Source organism: Poromitra crassiceps (assembly GCF_964638095.1).
Source record: "Poromitra crassiceps genome assembly, chromosome: 20".
NCBI classification, from domain to species: domain Eukaryota; kingdom Metazoa; phylum Chordata; class Actinopteri; order Beryciformes; family Melamphaidae; genus Poromitra; species Poromitra crassiceps.
In genome coordinates this window covers 13,930,373-13,950,958 of record NC_139637.1, presented here as the reverse complement: position 1 = coordinate 13,950,958, position 20,586 = coordinate 13,930,373, and the positions used below count along the sequence as shown (strand labels likewise).

At 44.2% G+C, this 20,586-nt stretch overlaps 1 protein-coding gene across 1 annotated transcript in view; it reads right to left on the bottom strand.

Moving 5' to 3' along the window:
- Nucleotides 1-1,387: 1,387 nt before the first annotated feature.
- Nucleotides 1,388-20,586, bottom strand: part of hdac7a (histone deacetylase 7a) — a 46,618-nt gene continuing 27,419 nt past the window's right edge. The window contains exons 16-24 of the mRNA XM_083657144.1: nucleotides 19,505-19,560; nucleotides 18,934-19,021; nucleotides 18,184-18,303; nucleotides 17,977-18,074; nucleotides 9,305-9,423; nucleotides 8,726-8,859; nucleotides 7,933-8,017; nucleotides 5,494-5,632; nucleotides 1,388-4,842 (exon numbers count right to left, since the gene is read on the bottom strand). Of these exons, the coding sequence (XP_083513270.1) occupies nucleotides 4,800-4,842; nucleotides 5,494-5,632; nucleotides 7,933-8,017; nucleotides 8,726-8,859; nucleotides 9,305-9,423; nucleotides 17,977-18,074; nucleotides 18,184-18,303; nucleotides 18,934-19,021; nucleotides 19,505-19,560 (882 nt within the window). The 3' untranslated portion in view covers nucleotides 1,388-4,799. The remainder of the gene's footprint in view (nucleotides 4,843-5,493; nucleotides 5,633-7,932; nucleotides 8,018-8,725; nucleotides 8,860-9,304; nucleotides 9,424-17,976; nucleotides 18,075-18,183; nucleotides 18,304-18,933; nucleotides 19,022-19,504; nucleotides 19,561-20,586) is intronic.

The window sequence follows — 20,586 nt, the reverse complement described above, 5'->3', positions numbered from 1 at the left end:
GTCTTATACCAAAAGTGGGGAGAATAAGACTCAATCATTAATAAACCATGAATACATACAACACACTGTATAACAGTATAATCAAACTTTCAAACTTATAGTTTTACCATAATGATATCTATGGAATTAAGTAAAACATAATACATGATCTCGCTGTATACCTGTCCTTAGTATTGATCAAACAGTTAAATTGAACCCCTCTCTTTGAAGGCCCCTGTCAGCCCAGCCCAATGGAATGTTCCTGACTTATTCAATTGTCTATGCTGTAATGACATTAACCCCCTGTTGGCAGGCTTGCAGAATGCAAGGCTTTTCTCTCTCTCTCTCTCTCTCTCTCTCTCTCTCCAACGGTATATTGTAAACATGACAAATACAAATGTAGGCTATGTAATTCAAATCCAACGTATTGTAATAATGTGCTTCCGCACCAGAAGGAAGGAGGAAGGAGACGAAGGTTGACTTGCAATTCCGTGCATTTATTATAGTTCCAGGTCTCTGTTAACAGGCTTAGACCTACAGCCACAACACCAAGAGCATTTCCTAGCTATCTCTATCGTTAGCCGGCTTCTCCCAAAACTGAGCCAAAACACACTCTTTCCCGCCGACAAAATGGCTGCTTCCCGCTCAACCAATCCCCAGCGAGCTAGCCACCCCACATGACCCCATGTCCCCTTCAGGTGCGGTACTCTAATCACAGCCGCGTTCAAGTGCTGTGGGAACTCTCTACAACAACACCCCCACGAACTGAACCCCACCCTCAGACAACCCCATGTTTACTGGAACCCCACATCGCTACAGTATGCTGGCACTAATCACCTTCCACAGAAATGTTGCTACCTATGCATTTCCTCCGCAATAGAGAGGCAAAGTGAACGTCACTTCCTGCTTCAGCACTACGTACGTAGGTTTCCTTCTGCAATTTATTTTCCCATAGACATTTCGTAAAATGCTTATAAAAAGAGTTTTACTTGGTCAAATTAAACGGTTCAGCTATATTTAGAATCGGGAGAAACCATAGAACATTTCACTCGGACCAAAACAAAAAAAACAAACATAAAAACAATGTTTTCTTTAAACCCGCATTTCTTTTAACGTTTTGGTCCGAGTGAAATGTTATGCGATCTCTCCTGTTTCTATCGTTTGGTTTGAACAAGTAAAATATAAGCATTTATAAGCATTTAACGAAATGTTTATGGGAAAATAAATGGCGGATGAAAATCTCTGGTACAGTGCTGAAGCAGGAAGTGAAAATGTATCCCAGAGAATTCTTCTTAAATGTGTGACTGCCAGCTTTTACGTATGATTTGTTCGGATATAAAAAAAAAATCCACCAAATGAGCTTAAATTGGAAAAAGTTTTTTTTTCTTTTTAATTAAGAAGAAAGACAAACCGTAACAGTACAAAATAGACAATCTTTCTATACATACACACAGTAGGAAATATGAGGTTGGGGGGATTAACACATACAGGTAAATAATAACAGAGGATAATATGAAACAAAGATTTCATTGTCATGGGTGTTTTTAGTTAAGGAGTTAAATCCAGTTAGTGAAGAGTTACCAATACACATACTACTGAATGCATCAAGGCACATGTGTGAGATGTGTATTTTGGTCTTGCAGTTTCTATTTACATTTTTCTTTTTTTTTTAAGAACGTACATCAGTAATAACATGAATTAAGAGTTGAGGCGATACTGGCCTCTAGATAAGACGAAAAGAAAATGGGGCTCTGAGGCCAGTGGGAATATAATACAGGAGAGGACATTTACAGTATTCGACAGACTGAAAGACTCACAGAAAAAAAAACACACACTTGCAAATACATGCACCGATACACACGCAAGTCATGCATACATGTATGGTGCATGTGTATGCATGTGCACATGCGATCGCAAGCACTCTCTGTCTCTGTCTCTCACTTACACACACACACACACGAGTCACGACATCATTACTTCATAGACACCAGATGCACCTATGGGTGCGCTGTACATAATAGACACAGCAGCATGTCGTTTACTTGCTGTCATTTCTAAGAGAATACTATAGATGGAAGAATGAGTCACGAGTCAGTTGCAGTATAGCCAGTGCAGGACACCCAGCCGGATACGTGGAATATGACGTTTCTGAACCCAAAAACCACTTTGCACATCACATTTCTAGATATGAGTAAATCAACGTTATACACGTCACAGAGTCTGATGTCGGTGGGCAGTAAGGGCGTTGTGGATGGAGGTTGTAAACCCTTGCCTTTCACAGCATGATTTTCCAATCAACCGCCGCTTGATTTAAAATGTACGTTGAGATTGTAGCTTTGCAGAGATGTAAAATGACGCATTTTTGGAACCCCCCCCCCCAAAAAAAACTATTTTGCATTGAGATAGTATATATCAGGTGGATTGTAGAAACGTACAATGCCGACATTTTGTTCTGGCGTTGGGTTGTCTCCAAATGATTCCTCGTGGAGGCTGGGGGTGGAGCAGTAGTGCAACAGCAGTGGGACTTCTGCGTCTTCTATGTCACTTTAGCTTCAACCGTCAGAAGCTCTCACGGGCCTTCTGATGGGCAGACGCTGCCCACAGTCCTGACTCCTGACACACACACATACAGTCTGGAACATGGAGGGGAACCTGACAATACTTCCTTGGGCCAGGCGACTCTACATTGACTGCATTTACCCACAAACGGTCACTCAGACTACGAAATCCTTGTGCTCGTATACAGCCTGTATACCTCCCACTAAAGGCCATGTGAGAGGAAGTGCAGATACTAAGCTGGGAGGCTGGAATCTATCTATCTGAGGGAACTCATTCTAACAATTAACAGAAATGCCCCCCCCCCCCCCCCCAACTGTATCAAGCAGAGTAAGGTCAGGCACAAGAGTCTCATATGGATCAAAACGTAGGGTTCACTTCAAAAGAAAACACACTTTTCCTCGACGAGACCTGGATCAGAACGTGGAAGTTCAAAGAATGCGATTTCTCTTTTAGATGATGGAAACTTAAACGTGAAGGACTAGAAACCAGGCCCCACCATATCTATCTATTTGTACAGCATGTATGTGGACGTCAAGAAAGTCGTCATGGACATATGCAGTATACAAAAGTCTGCATGTACGACGTTAGCCCAGATCCACAGGTTGGGGTCAACAGTCCTAGTAAGAGCAGTGTTCATATTGGGCCCCTCTGTAGTTGCTTCCATACAGACCCACCACCCAGTGCAGGCATTACTCAAGGCACTTTTCTTTGGGTGATCGTCCGTTAAGTGCATTAAGGTTATTGCTACCATAAAACAATACAATGGTCCTCAATGGTGCGGTGGTAGGAATGAATGCTCATTTTTGTCTCATATGAACAATAATATACAGTATTCAATACCAGTGGTACGTCAATAGTTTGTCATTGGTTTGCATGTGCGTTTGTGTGTGTGTGTATGCATGCATGTACTACTGTATGTGTGTGTGTGTGTGTGTGTGTGTGTGTGTGTGCGTGCGTGCGTGTGTGTGTGTGTGTGTGTGTGTGCATGTGTGTGTGCGTGTGTGTGTGCGTGTGTGCACATCTAAGACACTTCTTTGAACAGCAGTGAGGGAAAAAAGCACACACAATTCTGCTCTCAAAATCCGGCCTACGTTTTCAGATTAACTTCATAGGAAATACAACTCAATACAGTATTTCGGTCATAAGACATCTTAGAATAGGAGTGGAATTAAAGAGGAGACAGACGATCGTCCAGATCTTCAAAAGAGACTATTAAACCTGGAGCGAGTTGCTGTTTTCTTCTTCTCTCGTTGTGTTCTTCTCCCCCCCAGTTCTTCTCCCCCCAGAGCTTAGGAATTTCTTACGGTTCACATTATGGAATGCACAGTGCAATAAAAACAACGAGGACATTTTTGCTCCGTTTGTTTCTTCAAAACCACAGTTGTCCATTTTGTGTCTTCATGTCTTCGCTCTCGCCCTCTAGTTGTCTTCTTTGTTGCTGTCTTTTAGTGGTTAAAACGGCATGTTATGACATTACAAAAAAACAGACAGTCTCTCTCTGTCTTTCTTTCCACCACTTGGCCTCTTCTCTCTGTTGTGGCCGCCGCTTGTTTCCGCAGCCATTGTGTTTGCGTCCGGTCCATCCTTGCGTGCGTTGCTAAATGCTTTCACCTGACGCCACAGGCTTTGACTGCAGCCATTTTGCATCCCTAATTCGGTTCAGCTCGACTCGGGAGGCCAAACGGCGCACATAGTCCACGTCTCCTCCTTCTGAATCCTGATGTTGGTCCTAAGTTGTGTTAAGGCAAGTTTAAGGCAAAAAAAAAAAAAAAAAAAAACTGTTGCTGGTATATAGTGCTTACTCTGTCTTACAGTCAGTAAGACTATAAAAGGCAGGTTTTCACAATCTGAATGTGAACTCAGGCTGTTTGTCGAAGTGGTCACCGAGTTGTGCTACTGGACTTGTGAGCACTCACTGTCAATCAGGAGACATGGGGAAAAAAAGAAATTTTTAACCCCAAAAAAACGAAAATATCTCGTGTTGCTCTTTGGTGAGGTTGCAGACGGCCACCCAACTGCAGACAGTGCTGTTGGGCTGAGTTGGATGGTTAACAGCATTGAGGTGCTCGTGCTGTATAACAAGTCTATGGAGGTTCAGCATTATGTGTGTGTGTTTGTGTGTGTCTGTGATAAGGCAGATGGGCGGGGCTCAGTGGCATTAAGACGTCGCTATATCCCCTCAGGTGGTCACGTGACAGCGCAGGAGCTCCGAGGCTACTTCCTGAAGGCCGGGGTGCTGCGAGGTGATTGGTCGGATTCTTCTACATGGAGTCGTCGTCGTGCTCCATCGGCTCGTCGGGGAGACTAGAGGAGAGGGTGGAAAACACACGTCAACATGAGACAGCTGGGACTAAAGCTTGTGTCCATGTGTGTGTGTGTGTGTGTGTGTGTGTGTGTGCCAAGCCCCAACCTTCAGTTCTGAGAAACTAAGCCGACGCGGAAGTACGAAAAACTCTACTATAGTTCCTCGAATGGCCACTTGAGGCTTGCTCCAAAAGCGAGTCATTCTCCATAGACCTCCATGTTAAAATGTCCGACTTTACAGCAGAATTAAACATGTTTACAGCCTGGTAAAAAACAATTACTGTATGGTCTCAATTGTTACTTGCACGTCTTCTTAAATGCAGTACGGTCTACATTTTGTAAATTAGGGTCCCATTTAGAGTAAAATTGATGATAAAGCAGACTATGTTTTGCGGCGTGATTGACAGGTCGCCTGTCCAGTGATCGGGCACAGCTCGCCGATCATGGACCAATAGCAGGCGGAGCTGCAGCTCTTCTCGCCCAAATATGGTCAATTTTGGCTCCAAGAAAACCAAGATGGCGACGGTCACAATGCGAAACTTGAGGCTTCAAATCGGGAGTCGAGAAACCAATGAGCGACTCATGGTGGCTACAGCTGTACGTCCATATTTGTATACAGTGTTTGGTGTGTGTGTGCGTGTGAGATCTTACCTCTTGTTGGAAAGGACTCCCACAGAGAGTGAGGCCAAGGCGTTGACAGCGTCTGCCTCCTCACAGTCTCTGTTCTGAGCAGCCCGGTAGGACAGACCCACTGATCCACCGTACGCCTTCACACTCTGCCAGTACTGACCTACAACACACGCACACGCACACACACACACACACACACACACACAACACACACACAGGTTACCAGTGTGAAGACCATGTCTTAAACTGGATCCCACACCATCTAAACTGGTTGACAAACTGGTGCCACACCGTGTCTTAAACTGGATCCCAACACCATCTAAACTGGTTGACAAACTGGTGCCACACTGTGTCTTAAACTGGATCCCACACCATCTAAACTGGTTGACAAACTGGTGCCACACTGTGTCTTAAACTGGATCCCACACCATCTAAACTGGTTGACAAACTGGTGCCACACTGTGTAAATCAGGGGTGCCCAATACGTCGATCGCGATCGACCGGTCGATCGCGAAGGTAGTGTGGTCGATCGCATGGCATTGAGGAAGGAAAAAAAAAAATTTTTTTTTTTTTTTTTTTTTTTTTTTTTTTTACTGTTTTTCCACTGTTTCCACTGTTTTTCCACTGTTTTTCCACTGTTTCCACTGTTTTCCCACTGTTTCCACTGTTTTTCCACTGTTTTTCCACTGTTCCACTGTTTTCCACTGTATACTCAGTGTATATATATATAAATAAATATGTTTGGTAGATCACTTTGACTTGGTCATTTTAAAAGTAGCTCCCAAGCTGAAAAAGTGTGGGCACCCCTGGTGTAAATGTAACAAAGCTGTCTAAGTCAAGTGTGGTTTCTTTCTTTCTTTCTTTCTTTCTTTCTTTCTTTCTTTCTTTCTTTCTTTCTTTCTTTCTTTCTTTCTTTCTTTCTTTCTTTCTTTCTTTCTTTCTTTCTTTCTTTCTTTCTTTCTTCCTTCAGTGAGTATTATATTTCCAGCCATGAGTTCATATGCAATTTGCAGCGTTGCACAACAGCGAGGGAAACAGACGAAAGGTGGAGCACGATGCCGAGAGGCAAAAGACGAAGACTAGGAGACACGGCAACAAATCAGATTGGATTTGCCAAATTGATTTGACATGTTGCAGACTATCAGCCCGTTTGAGTGCCAGTGACTGAGGGGATAGCCGTTTGTCTCTGGTGAGGAGTGACATCAGAGACAAAACAAGTCCTCATCAAACCATAAAGAGACACAAGAGTGGGACTGACTGTCAGGGACTGTCAGCAGACGTCTGACTTGGTTGTTTTAAGTCTGGATAAGGAGCCGTGAGGATCAGAAGTAATATGGATTAAAGTGAATATAAAATAGAATATGAACAATTGTTAGGGTTATATAACGTTATGCATTACATAACGTCTGCCTTGCGAGGCAGCTAGATTCTCACGAAATCATGAGATTATGATCACATGACAAATCCATCTTGCCACGCTCCATTCTATTGGTTTGAATTCCGAATCATCAGTGGGTCGCACCAATCAGCATCCTATGAGGCAGCTATGGGCGGGCTTTAGGTGTGACGCCAGCGAGAGCGAGCCCGTGATAGACGTGACAGACAGATGGCTCATCCAATCACCTGCCAGGTCTTTTTTGAAAGTGTCTGCCCTTTGAATACAGTTTCCTGAGCGACTCGTTTCCACATGGCTATTCAAGCAATAAGCTCCACGAGGCCGTGATTTACAGTACAGTGATTTTGCGGCGGCTAAAAGCGGCATGCCGTAAACACCTCTTAGCTGTTGTAAAATCACTCTAAATCACAGCCTCACGGGGCGTATTGCTTTTAGAAAACGGTTACTACATATAGCCTACCTGGTAAGGTTTGTTTGAGCAACAAAAAAAATCGGGAATACTGATTACAAATAATCGTACGATTATTTGTTATCAGTATTCCCGATTTTTGTTATTGCTCAAACAAACCTTACTTCCTAGCAATGCAGTCCTTCAAGCCCCCCTCTAGTCAGCGACACCAAGGTGATACGCCCGGAAAAAAGCGCAAGTTACGCCGGAAACAGTATTCCCTCTGTAGCTTAGCTGCAAGGATAGCCACATTATTGGTGATGCCCCCCCCCCCCCCCCCCCCCCCCTTGATGCGTCGAACACGGCTCAGCCAATCACAATCAAGGACTGGAACTATCCGTTTTATAAGTGAAGACAAACCATCTGGCAGCGTCACATTAATATAACGTAGCAAATGCTTCCAACACAACGCATGGGTAAGAGTATGGACCGCTTACTGTATGTATGGATTTACTCTGACTTGTTACTAATAGTAAAAAGTATATAGGCTAAAAAGAATACATGCAGAAACCACTTGGTGATATATTGAAGTTGACCTTTCTCAGGATAAATATAGGTTCCAATTCAAACGTAAAAGTCTCAATGAATCACAGAATAACGTGTATCTGTTACTCACTTTGTATCTGGATGACAGTCTGGAGGGAGCGGACTCCGTTAGCACTGGGCTCATGGTGGAGGACTTCCTTTGGTGGCTCTGGCTCCTTCAGGACAGAGAGGACAGCATGAGGACAAAACCACATCACCACCAATCTGCTATCAGTTCACTGGCTACCTGTTTGGCTTTACTGACCACTGAGGATTTTAGGCAAAATCATTTCTTAAAACGTAATTTTATCGACTTTAATATCATGTATTTTATACTATTATTATTATTATTACTACTACTACTATTGTTATTATTATTATTAATACAATTGTTATTGTTATTATTATTATTATTATTATTATTATTATTATTATTATTATTATTATTATTATTATTATTATTGTTATTGTTATTATTATTATTATTATTATTATTATTATGACAAACTTATTTTTGGTTGACAAAATCCACACACTTCCAGCAGCGATACACTTGTTTTCAGCTGAGAAATGTTGCACAAGAGGAAACGGTCTAGGCATGTTGTGGAGAAGTGTCCATACAAACCACCATCTAATGCATTAAATGTGTGAAACAAGCTGCAGAATTCATCCTGGTACTTCTCTGTAAAGTGATCCATTTGTTACCCCCAAAAAATAACAAAAAATAAAAATCACAATGAAATTGCCTAACCCCGTCTGGAATACGTCTCTTCAAAGTCCCTGGAATGATTCCAGAACCACTGGGAGCTGAATATAGGTCATCTCCTCGCCAAATGGCAAATATATATCATCTCAAAAGAACTCCAGCACCCATAATGCCTCACCTGTATGCCCAGTAGCGTGCTGACACAGGCTTCAGAGGCGTCGCAGATGGCCGTGAGGTCGTGACCCCCCTCCAGGGCCAAGACCAGCCGACCCCCTGCTAGAGACATCAGCTGGCTGGTCAGGAAGCCAAAACCTACGGTGGACACACACACACACACACTCTTACTGTACGAATCATATACAAACTTACTATATATACGTATATACAAACTTACTATATATACTGTACGTATATACAAACTTACTGTAAGGCTAAAAACGTCCACTATTCTTTTCAAAACAAACAGATGTATTTTTATCGAACCTTGTTTAACGTACCAAGCTGACCAACTACTGATTACTGTAATTATGGGTACAACGGTGACGTGGCGAGGTACAAAGGCACAACTCCTGCGCTTGGGTCCATGCAGGACCAGAGTAATAATAGCTATTAATAGCCCTGGATACCCGCAGGACCACGAAACAAAGTAATAATAGCTATTAATAGCCGTGGGTATACCCGCAGGTCAGGACCACAAAACAAAGTTCTCTCTGGCTGAGAAGGAGAGCTTTGGACTGAAAGACGAGTCCATGCTTACACTTGGCGGAGACCTTGTATCCTCCCAGAGGCGCCGGGTGGCCGTCGGCGGCGTCGAAGCCGGCCGACACCAGCACCACGTCGGGGGAGAACTCCTGAGCGATGGGCATCACCACGGTCCTGTAGTCGACAACACACACACACACACACAGAGGTATGACGTTAAAGGGGTGATAAGTCTGTTGTTGGAGTTCCTAATGGTCACCAATAGAGGGTGCTAGTACAGTATATTACTTAAAGAAAAACTCAACCTCAAACCCAAATCTGTGCAAAGCCTGACATCTACTGTTAGGGAGGCAGAAAGCTCCCACACACTGACTTTACTTTAAGCGAGACTTTTCAATTCAATAAAAATGCAACATTTCGCTCAACCGACCTTCATCCTGGCAAGAAGCATGCTACTAAAATGACCATCTGCTATTGGCTGATCTTTGTACCAGTTGATGTCACCACCCGTTCTACTCTGTGCCAGGTGATATCACCTTCTATAGGTGGTGACGTCACATGGCACAAAGACCAGCCAATAGCAGACGGCCAGTTCAGTACCCTACGTTTCATCACACGCTATGCCTGAGCACAGACTTAGGTGGGGTAATAGTTATACAGTTACATTGTAATCACTGTGACACACAATAGGGGAGTCAAGTCAAGTCAAGTCAAGTTGATTTGTATAGCCCTAATTCACAAGCATGTCTCAGAGGACTTCACAGAAAATATGTCTAGCTAAATCTAGCTGACACAACAGTAGCACAACAAGATGGAACAATCATATGATAGAGAAAGGCAGAGAGAGAAGGGAGAGTTCCTACACACAGAATTGATGAGTATCTACTCTAGAGCCAGAGCTGTACACTGTATACTGTGATGAGTATCTACTCTAGAGCCAGAGCTGTACACTGTATACTGTACAAATCTGTAGTCAACATGTGTCGACTCCAAATAACTGTCAGCAAAACTGCAAGTCTTATTAAGACTGGAACATCTGCTGAGTTAGGTATGGTGCAGTCTGGCATCAGTGCTGTTATTTTGACAGAAACGTCGCTAACGTTTCAGCTATGTTGGCTCTGACACTGAATCAGCCTCTCATAAAGTGTTGAAAAGGCAATGTATAGAAATCCCTTCACATGTAGTTCCCGCAGCAGCAGCAAGGCGTAACACAGTTTAATCACCTGCTGGCATGACATGATATACAGATGCATTCACGGTGAATAAGCAGACCCCCGCGACAAAAAGTACCATGTCGAACAACGGGCGACGTTATCCGATCACACCGGCCAAGCACGCAATGGACCATGTGAATGTACAAACTAGCAGCCATGGGACAACCTTGTGATGTTGAGTTCCACGTCTCAATTGTGGCAGCGTCCTGAGATGTACCCTGGATTCACTTCCTGGACACTACTTCCTGAAAAGCCCTGAGCACTTTGCACATTCAGCGCAGCAGAGGGGTTTTGCAAACGCGTAGTGTAGCCGAGGTTTGCCTTGGATGGCACACTCAGGCACACTCAGGCACCCTCAGGCACATTCAGGCACACTCAGGCACACTCAGGCACACTCAGCAGCTCGGGTACACTTGACAAAAGAGCATTCTGTGCTTTCCTGGAGAAGCTGCGGAGCCTGGAGTGACACGAGGCGGCCTGACAAAGCCACATTGTGCGGTGGACTCTTGAAGGGTTGGTCTTGGCTGGTTTTTGCCGACTTCTAAACGAGCAAATGAAGTTTCCCTAATTCCATTGTTGTGAGGGAAGGGGTGCTGTCCTGAAGCTTGGGTGGAGGGTGGAGGAGGAGGGTGGAGGAGAGGGGTGGAGGAGGAGGGTGGAGGAGGGGGGTGGAGGAGGAGGGTGGAGGAGGAGGGTGGAGGAGAGGGGTGGAGGAGAGGGGTGGAGGAGAGGGGTGGAGGAGGAGGGTGGAGGGTGGAGGAGGGGGGTGGAGGAGGGGGGTGGAGGAGGAGGGTGGAGGAGGAGGGTGGAGGAGGGGGGTGGAGGGTGGATGAGGAGGGGGGTGGAGGGGTGGAGGAGGAGGGGGGTGGAGGGGTGGAGGAGGAGGGGGGTGGAGGAGTAGGGTGGATGAGGGGGGTGGAGGAGGAGGGGGGTGGAGGAGGAGGGTGGAGGGTGGAGGAGGAGGGGGGTGGAGGAGGGGGGTGGAGGGTGGAGGAGGAGGGTGGAGGAGGAGGGTGGAGGAGGAGGGGGGTGGAGGAGGGGGGTGGAGGGTGGAGGAGGAGGGTGGAGGGTGGAGGAGGAGGGTGGAGGAGGAGGGGGGTGGAGGGTGGAGGAGGAGGGTGGAGGAGGAGGGTGGAGGAGGAGGAGGGTGGAGGCAGGCCCGATGCCGTCGGCAGAGTTCAAAGCTCTGAGTGTGCGAGTCTGTTTGCCATTAGGGCCTCTTGTCACTCTCTGCACGTCATTGACAACACAGAGAGAGAGAGAGAGGAGAGAAGCGTCCATCTGGGAACCATTTACCTTCATTATTCTAGCCTGGGGACTTTGGAGACCCCCCTCCCCTTCGTACAGACACACACACACACACACACACACACACACACACACACACACACACACACGCACGCGCACACAGACACGCTCACACACACACACACACACGCACGCACGCACACTCACATACACACATGTAAACACATACTGCTGGCATGACTGCATGCAAAGAGACAACATGAGCTCATGGACAAATACACGAAAGGGATACAAAGGCTGCACACGCGGAGATGCACACGCACACACACGCATGCGCACGCACTTTTTTTTTACCTGCACCAGCACCACACTCTTTAACCCATTGATACCTGATGCAGCATTTGTGTGTATATCCCTCATTTGTGTGCGTATCCCTTTAAGACCGCAAACCGCGTTAACGCGGTTCGCGGTCTTAAAGGGATACACACACAAATGCTGCATCAGGTATCAATGGGTTAAGAATACTGATAGCACTCAGGATGGAGAACTTCTTAAATACTGTACATCAGAGTTTCTCAAATGTTTTCCAGCCAAGGCCCCCTTACAAGATACAAGATAGAAGATATACAGCGGGAACCCCCTCATTCTGATTTGTGATTTTGGGCTTAATTGTTTCCACGGTAACGTGCTCGACTTTTAAATTGATAGGTTTGTTAGATTAGAATGTAATCCATGAACCATTTTAGATTTAAAGCATAACATATTTTCATTGAACTATGAAGCTTTTGCAAACTAATAATAATAATAATAATAATATTTTTATTTTCCTGAAAACCTTTCGCGGACCCCCTGGCAAAGTGCCACGGACCCCTGGGGGTCCCCGAAGCCCCATTTGAGAACCACTGCTTGTACATAGTTGCCAGAGGGACTCTATAGCGCCTCCCGGTGCGCAAAGGCTCAAACTGACTGAATAGAGGATCAATCGTGGGAAACGATAGTGGATTTCTCACTGGCCATGTTTGCAGAGCCTTTAGTCTGGGCCAGGTAGGCAGCTTCACCAAAAGGCTGTTTCTGTAGCTGTAGGCCAACTGAGGTCATGTCACCAGCATACTTAACTCATCTAAAGTGTTTCTCATTGATCGTAAATCCCTTAGTAAAAAGGCTATGGGAGTGGATATAAAGCAGAACATGCACACAATAGTCTCTCTCTCCCTCTCTCTCTCTCTCTCTCTCACACACATACACACACACACACACACACACACACACACACACACACACAGACACGCACGCATGCCTAACCGCAAAATCCAAACCCTGCCTCCCCTGGAGAGCTATAAAAGCAGCCCCACTCCCCCAGAGAGTGATGGAAAGTTGGAGGGAGGGGACGCTTATTAAAGATCAATCAAAGATGGAGAGAGAGAGGAGGAGGGGGGGAGGGCAGGGGGGTGGAGAGGAAGCGGAGGGCGAGAGTGAGGGATAAGGTGAAAAGGCGCGGCCCCCAAACTTCCACCCGTAAACTGAAACCATAAAAAAGTTTATGCATTGTTTTTGTTGAAGATCACTCCAATGTTTTTTTCTCCTCCTCATTAAGGACTCCATGAACGAAAGGAAGGGGGAAATGCCTTTTTGGAGCCGCTAGGTAATGTTCTTCACCAATGGTAGAAGGAGATGATTAAGTCTAATAATAATAGAAAGTCTCGTGTGTGTGTGTGTGTGTGTGTGTGTGTGTGTGTGTGTGTGTGTGTGTGTGTGTGTGTGTGTGTGTGTGTGTGTGTGTGTGTGTGGGCTTAAGAAGTACATGCATCAGTGTCTGGTTCAATATAAATGTACTGTACTGCGGCCTTCTTCTAAAATGTTTGGGTCTGTAATATTTGCTCTACTTTGGATCCAAATAAAAGTATTTAAATGTGTGTGTGTGTGTGTGTGTGTGTGTGTGTGTGTGTGTGTGTGTGTGTGTGTGTGTGCGTGCGTGCGTGTGTGCGTGCGTGCGTGCGTGCGTGCGTGTGTGTGTGTGTGTGTGTGTGTGAGGGAGCGTTTTCGGACTTCTTTCCTCCCAGCGGCTGTAAGACTTTTTAATTCTGTACACTCCTGAGTGAACAATGGTCTAAATTGCTGCTCTCAGTTGGCTCAATTGGCTACTAAATGCACTTTTATCCAGCACTTTTTAATGCAATTTTTTAAAAAACTTTTTAATGTAATTGTTGTGTAATTGTTATATTCTGTTTTTACTGTTGTCCACTTGCTGCTGTAGCACTGAAATTTCCCCTTGTGGGACAAATAAAGGATTATCTTATCTTATCTTATCTTATCTTATCTTATCTTATCTTATCTTATCTTATCTTGTCTTATCTTATTATTCCCAGCAGGGGGAAGTCCTTTCAAAACAGCACCAAATGTATTTTTTACTTACGCGATGCTGACTTAACCTGCACGTTGGGCCTTCACACTGTGACATGAGGTCTCAGTTCAGTCTGATGTTGAAGAAGGCTCTGTTTCTTTTCACGTCATTATACACACCAGTCCTTCACGTCACTATACACACCAACACTTGGTAACGTCCTTACAGTAACGTCACTATACACACCAACACTTGGTAACGTCCTTACAGTAACGTCACTATACACACCAACACTTGGTAACGTCCTTACAGTAACGTCACTATACACACCAACACTTGGTAACGTCATTCGCCACCTGCTGCGTTTCCTTGTATTTCTCGTTAATTTTCAACACAAGTGAAGCTCACACTCACACACGGAAGAAGAAGAAAAAAACTCTGGTGCCAAGATGTCCAAAGTGTTATTGCATTCCATTTGCATTGCACTGATGATGGGTTTTTGCACTTTTTCACATGAATATGACGTCTCTTTATGGAACAAAATAGAAACTTGGCATTTAAATATCTACAGTATGATTTATTTGATTCGCTTTTACTTCTATTTGTGATTGTGAGCTTCCCTTGCATCTAATCTTCATCGGATGTTTCTACGCACTTAGGGGGAGATCACACAGAGAAACGTTTTTCTGGTGGTCTTTAGGTGCGCATAAAACCTACATATTTTCAACTTTATTATTACACGAGGGATCAGCCGAGCAGCATTTTGGTAAACAAACCGCGTCACTGGGTGGCAACGGCAATGGAACCCTATGGAGCCCAAGTGGCGCGAGTGTCTGACTCTAGCCAGTTAACTCTGTTTACATTTTAAAAACTGCGACAGTTCACACAACTTTAACACGACATGCAAATATTACACATCAAAATCTTGAGCTACTTCTGCTCTCACTCAGAATGTCAAAATATAAGCGATGTGATGTATAGTGTTTGAGATATTAACGTTTGTTTGGCACAACTCATACTATTAACTGCCGCGGGGTTCTGCATTTCTGGGTGGCAAGTGACGTCACGCTGATTCGTCCTATAGACGGTTTTAACTTGACAACAAAAACATTGTAAATTGAACCCCCGCTCACTTCCTGTTGCAGTGTTTGCTATGGACATAAAAGAAAAAAAAACATTCAAGTGCAGGACTGACCATTCTGTGAAAACCGTCTATACAGCTGAGCGGCGAAAACAAAAGTAACGATGTCGAGTGAATATTTCTGCAGTTTGCCGAATGCTGAGAAAAAGGAAGTGCTGTGGCGTTGCACTCTGGTGAAAACCATCTATAATAACTTTATTATTATATATTTTATTTATAGTTGCCCCGCTCGTCAATGTCAGTTGAAATTAAGCAGAAGGCGGGCTCTCCTTCTTATTTTGATCAAACCCTGATATTAGCGGTCTTTAACCCGGTCGCACACGCAGCCCCGCTCCTCAGCGCTCCACAGGCGCACCAAGCTGTTTGGTCTCATGCAGTGTGCCAACAGACTTCACACAACTGAACGCTTCTGTGTCATCGGCCCTTACACAGTACATCCTCTATTATGCTCATGTGTGGTTTCACACTGGGGCCTCCATGCGCAAACTGACCCCAGGTTTGATGAGTGTGAACGTGGGGAAGGCTTTATCGTTCGGTTAATCGTACTCGGACACGGAACGAAAGCAATCGTTCCCAGTGAGACGGCGCCCTAAGTTTCACCTGAAATCTATGATGCCCATTCAAAATGCACTTTAGAATTAGTGACTGAGCAGATAACCGTATCTTAAATCCACCCATCGTCTACATGTATGGCTCCAAGCAGGTTAGGAGTAACAAGAATTACTTCAAGTTGGTCCGGATCTACTGGTTTGGGATTCAGTGTCTTGCTCAAGGACACTTCGGCGGGGTGGATTCCGGCAAACATCTGAAAAGCCTTCACACGAGCTGCTGTGTCTTCAGATTGAATAAACCTCACATCTTGTGTCTTGGGAGGTGCAAGACAGGAAGTAACTGCACTGCAGCATCTCATCACTGTTGGAACGCCTGCCAGCCTGCAGTTACGGCTGCCAGCCTGCAGGGCTGCCAGCCTATGTTGTCATTCTCCTTCATGACTCTGTCTTGGAACGACGGGCCCACCCACCTCATGTGTGACACTGTGTGTGTATGCCACGCCGTGCCCCCGGACGTTTCCAGTCACCGTGCGGTCGCCATCGACCGTTTCCTCGGGGTTTTGGGACGCGCCTAGACAGCCGAAAAAACCCACACTGCTGAGACTTTATTGGTGCCAACCACCCACCGACGACAATTAAGCGACCCGTGAGCAGGAAGTAATGACCCGCAGTCTGTCAAACACACAGCCTGGAGATCATTTACTGTGAAGCTAGCAGGAGTTATGGGATGCAGGGAGCAGCCAGACACATGCTCCCCAAATGAGCAGGATTAATAACAGGCAGGAACGTACGTCAGAGGCGATAGGAAGCAAAGAGGCGGATGGTCTTCAGAGCGTGTGTTGTGGTGCGAGCGACTCGTTAGTGTTGTCTCGTTAGGGCTCCGATGGAAAATCCTGACGACAACGCTGGAATAGGCCTGAAACTCGACTTTGATTCTGTTGATGTTTTCCTCCACTGGGTTTTCACATCCCAACCGATTCATTAAAAGATCAGCTTTTCCTCTTCGTTGGCCTCCATCTTAAAGCACGCTAAATAGGGGTGTGAAAATTCAATCGTATAATCGATGCGTCGCGGTACGGACGTGTGAATCGAATCGCATCGTTGACAGATGAATCGCTGAATCGTTTATGTTTAAATTTCTGTTCACATTCAGATTTTAAAGCACTTTAAAAAAAAGGGACTTGATATTTATCTGACTGCTTGTATTAATTGATGAGTTGATTGATGAGTAGCCATATGCAGTAATAATACAGAAAATGGAGGATTTGATACTTGGAGCTGCAATACTTTGAGCTGTATCGAGATGCATCGTGATGCATCGTGGAATCAAATCGAATCGTTGACAGATGAATCGTAATCGAATCGAATCGTGAGGCCAGCGAAGATTCACAGCCCTAATGCGAATACATCTCCATCTCTTCTGCAGCAATACAACTGTCCTGTCACACCATAACACATCTCGTCTTATCAACTTTGCAACACGTCCTCATATCGAAAGGACAGAATAACGTCCGTTAGGCAACAGTAAAACAAATTGGTTAAGGTTAGGGTTATGGTTTGGGTTAGGGTTGAAAACGGAACACATCGGGAGGCGAACCGGGTCTCTCCTGACGAGGAAGTTACTGGTCCACCAATCCCACCCCGTCACTCTTACATGTCAGCGACTCAATATCAGAGTGTTGTTATGTTAACAACCACCGGAGGTCGCCGCTCCTTCCTGGTTACAGCTCCTGATTCTGGTGTACGCACTGCACGCATGCACTTTACTCAAATGGCCGCAAGAGGTCGCATTCGTAGCGCGGTGGCCTTGTGGTTTGAGTGTCCGCCCTGAGACTGGGAGGTTGTGAGTTCGATCCCCGGCCGAGTCATACCAAAGACTATAAAAATGGGACCCATTTGCCTCCCTGCTTGGCACTCAGCATCAAAAGGGTTGGAATTAGGGGGTTAAATCACCATATGATTCCTGAGCGCGGCACTGCTGCTGCTCACCGCTCCCCCAGGGGATGTGTCAAATGCGGAGAACAAATTTCGCACACTCAGCTGTGTGACAATCAGTGGGACTTTACCTTTACCTTTACTTTAAACATTGGTCATTATAACCCAGCTTGAAAATGTACCGTTTTCCTTGTGAGGGTCCAATCCAATCCAACTTTATTTATAAAGCACATTTAAAACAACACAGTTGACCAAAGTGCTGAAACGTTGAAAAAAGAGAGGGGTCGTTGTCTCTACCTGAATGCAGCCAGGTACTCGGCATCTCCCATCGGTGGGTCCAGACCTCCTGTCCAGGCCACGTTCACATTGAAGCCCTGACCGGCTCCAGAACCGACCTGAAACACAACATATGTCTCGTGTTGGGTTATTGTCCTTCATCCCTGTCATCAGATACTGCATTGAGAGACATGGAGACCCCTGGTGGTGATGATGGGTCTCACCCACCTCAGCCGGCGACCCGCTGCCGGGGAAGAAGTTTCCGTCGTCGTAGCGATGGAGCGAGATGTAGAGGACGCTGGGGTCGTTGTAGAACACTTCCTGGGTGCCGTTGCCATGGTGAACGTCCTAGCAACAGGATGAGGGGGAAGACAATTAATGGTAATGTTTAATAAGCATGAACTAAACCTCAGGAAATGTTTATTAACTCTAACCCTAACCATTAAGTAACCCTAACCTATTCAAATGTATAAATTATTAGCTTAGTTAATACGAACAGCATTAGTAAATTACTACTACGACACATTAGTTAACTGTTAATTAAGGGTTATTAAATTCTTATTAAGCATTATTATTATTATTATTAGTTGTTGTATTTATTATGATTATTATTATGATTATGATTATTATTATGATTATTATTATTGTTGTTGTTGTTGTTGTTGGTGTTATTATTATTGTTATTGTTATTATTAATCACACTTATTGTAAAGTGCTACCAATAATCCTATTAAAAACTTTAAGGAGGATATATACAAACACACAGGCAAAAAAGTCCCTACTAGAACAGGAATATTAGTGATACCACAGGGGATAAAGCTGACAAACTAATTATTGAGTGGCACGGATACACTGTGAATTCCTAAATGAATATTATGGGATTATTATAGTTCTCATGAGGTTATCAATAGTAGCTATAGCAACAGCATCAGGCCAGGTTTTATAACACCATCGAGTGTCTTCACAGCAGGCTCTTACCCAGTCGACGATGAGGATCTTGCTGGCGCTGAGCTTGTGTTGGAGCTGCTTGGCCGCTATGGCCACTGAGTTGAAATAACAGAAACCCCTGATAGAGACACAAGAGAGACGGAGCAGAACATTTAGTTCAACAGAAAACAAAGACACACAAGGTAAGTTCCTGTTCTTATTTTGGGGACACAATCCGTTCTCCTGATTTCTGGTTGCTTGTAATGTTTGATGAGTGTCAGCATAACGTGGAAAGTGTAAAAAAAAAAGAAATAAATAATAAATCTGCAGCTGCATTGTGCGTTGGATAAATGAGAATGTGAGAACATTCCCCACAGCCGAATGTAGGAAAAGTATTAATCTTCCTTATTTTGTCCCTTTGCTTTATCAGTTCATAAATATCCTCCTCGGACAAGCTGCTGACATTGCAGCAAGTACGGGAAAACTAAATGTGGTCAGACACACACACGCACGCACACACACAGACACACACACACACACACACACACTCGCGCACGCGCGCGCACACACACACACACACACACACACACACACGCTTGCTCACACAACCACACACACTTACATTGGGTTGGAGGGGTCCGCGTGGTGCCCTGGTGGTCTGACCACAGCAAAGCCATTCTGTGCAGAAGGAGAAAGGCACCGACATGTTATTAATCTGTGGATATAAACTGACATGGTACTAATCTGTGGATATAAACTGCCTATCAATATGATCCACACATGTTATTAATCTGTGGATATAAACTGTCTATCAATATGATCCACACATGTTATTAATCTGTGGACATAAACTGTCTATCAATATGATCCACACATGTTATTAATCTGTGGATATAAACTGACATGTTATTAATCTGTGGATATAAACTGATATGTTATTAATCTGTGGATATAAACTGTCTATCAATATGATCCACACATGTTATTAATCTGTGGATATAAACTGTCTATCAATATGATCCACACATGTTATTAATCTGTGGATATAAACTGACATGTTATTAATCTGTGGATATAAACTGATATGTTATTAATCTGTGGATATAAACTGTCTATCAATATGATCCACACATGTTATTAATCTGTGGATATAAACTGTCTATCAATATGATCCACACATGTTATTAATCTGTGGATATAAACTGACATGTTATTAATCTGTGGATATAAACTGATATGTTATTAATCTGTGGATATAAACTGTCTATCAATATGATCCACACATGTTATTAATCTGTGGATATAAACTGTCTATCAATATGATCCACACATGTTATTAATCTGTGGATATAAACTGACATGTTATTAATCTGTGGATATAAACTGTCTATCAATATGATCCACACATGTTATTAATCTGTGGATATAAACTGACATGTTATTAATCTGTGGATATAAACTGTCTATCAATATGATCCACACATGTTATTAATCTGTGGATATAAACTGACGTTATTAATCTGTGGATATAAACTGTCTATCAATATGATCCACACATGTTATTAATCTGTGGATATAAACTGTCTATCAATATGATCCACACATGTTATTAATCTGTGGATATAAACTGACATGTTATTAATCTGTGGATATAAACTGTCTATCAATATGATCCACACATGTTATTAATCTGTGGATATAAAC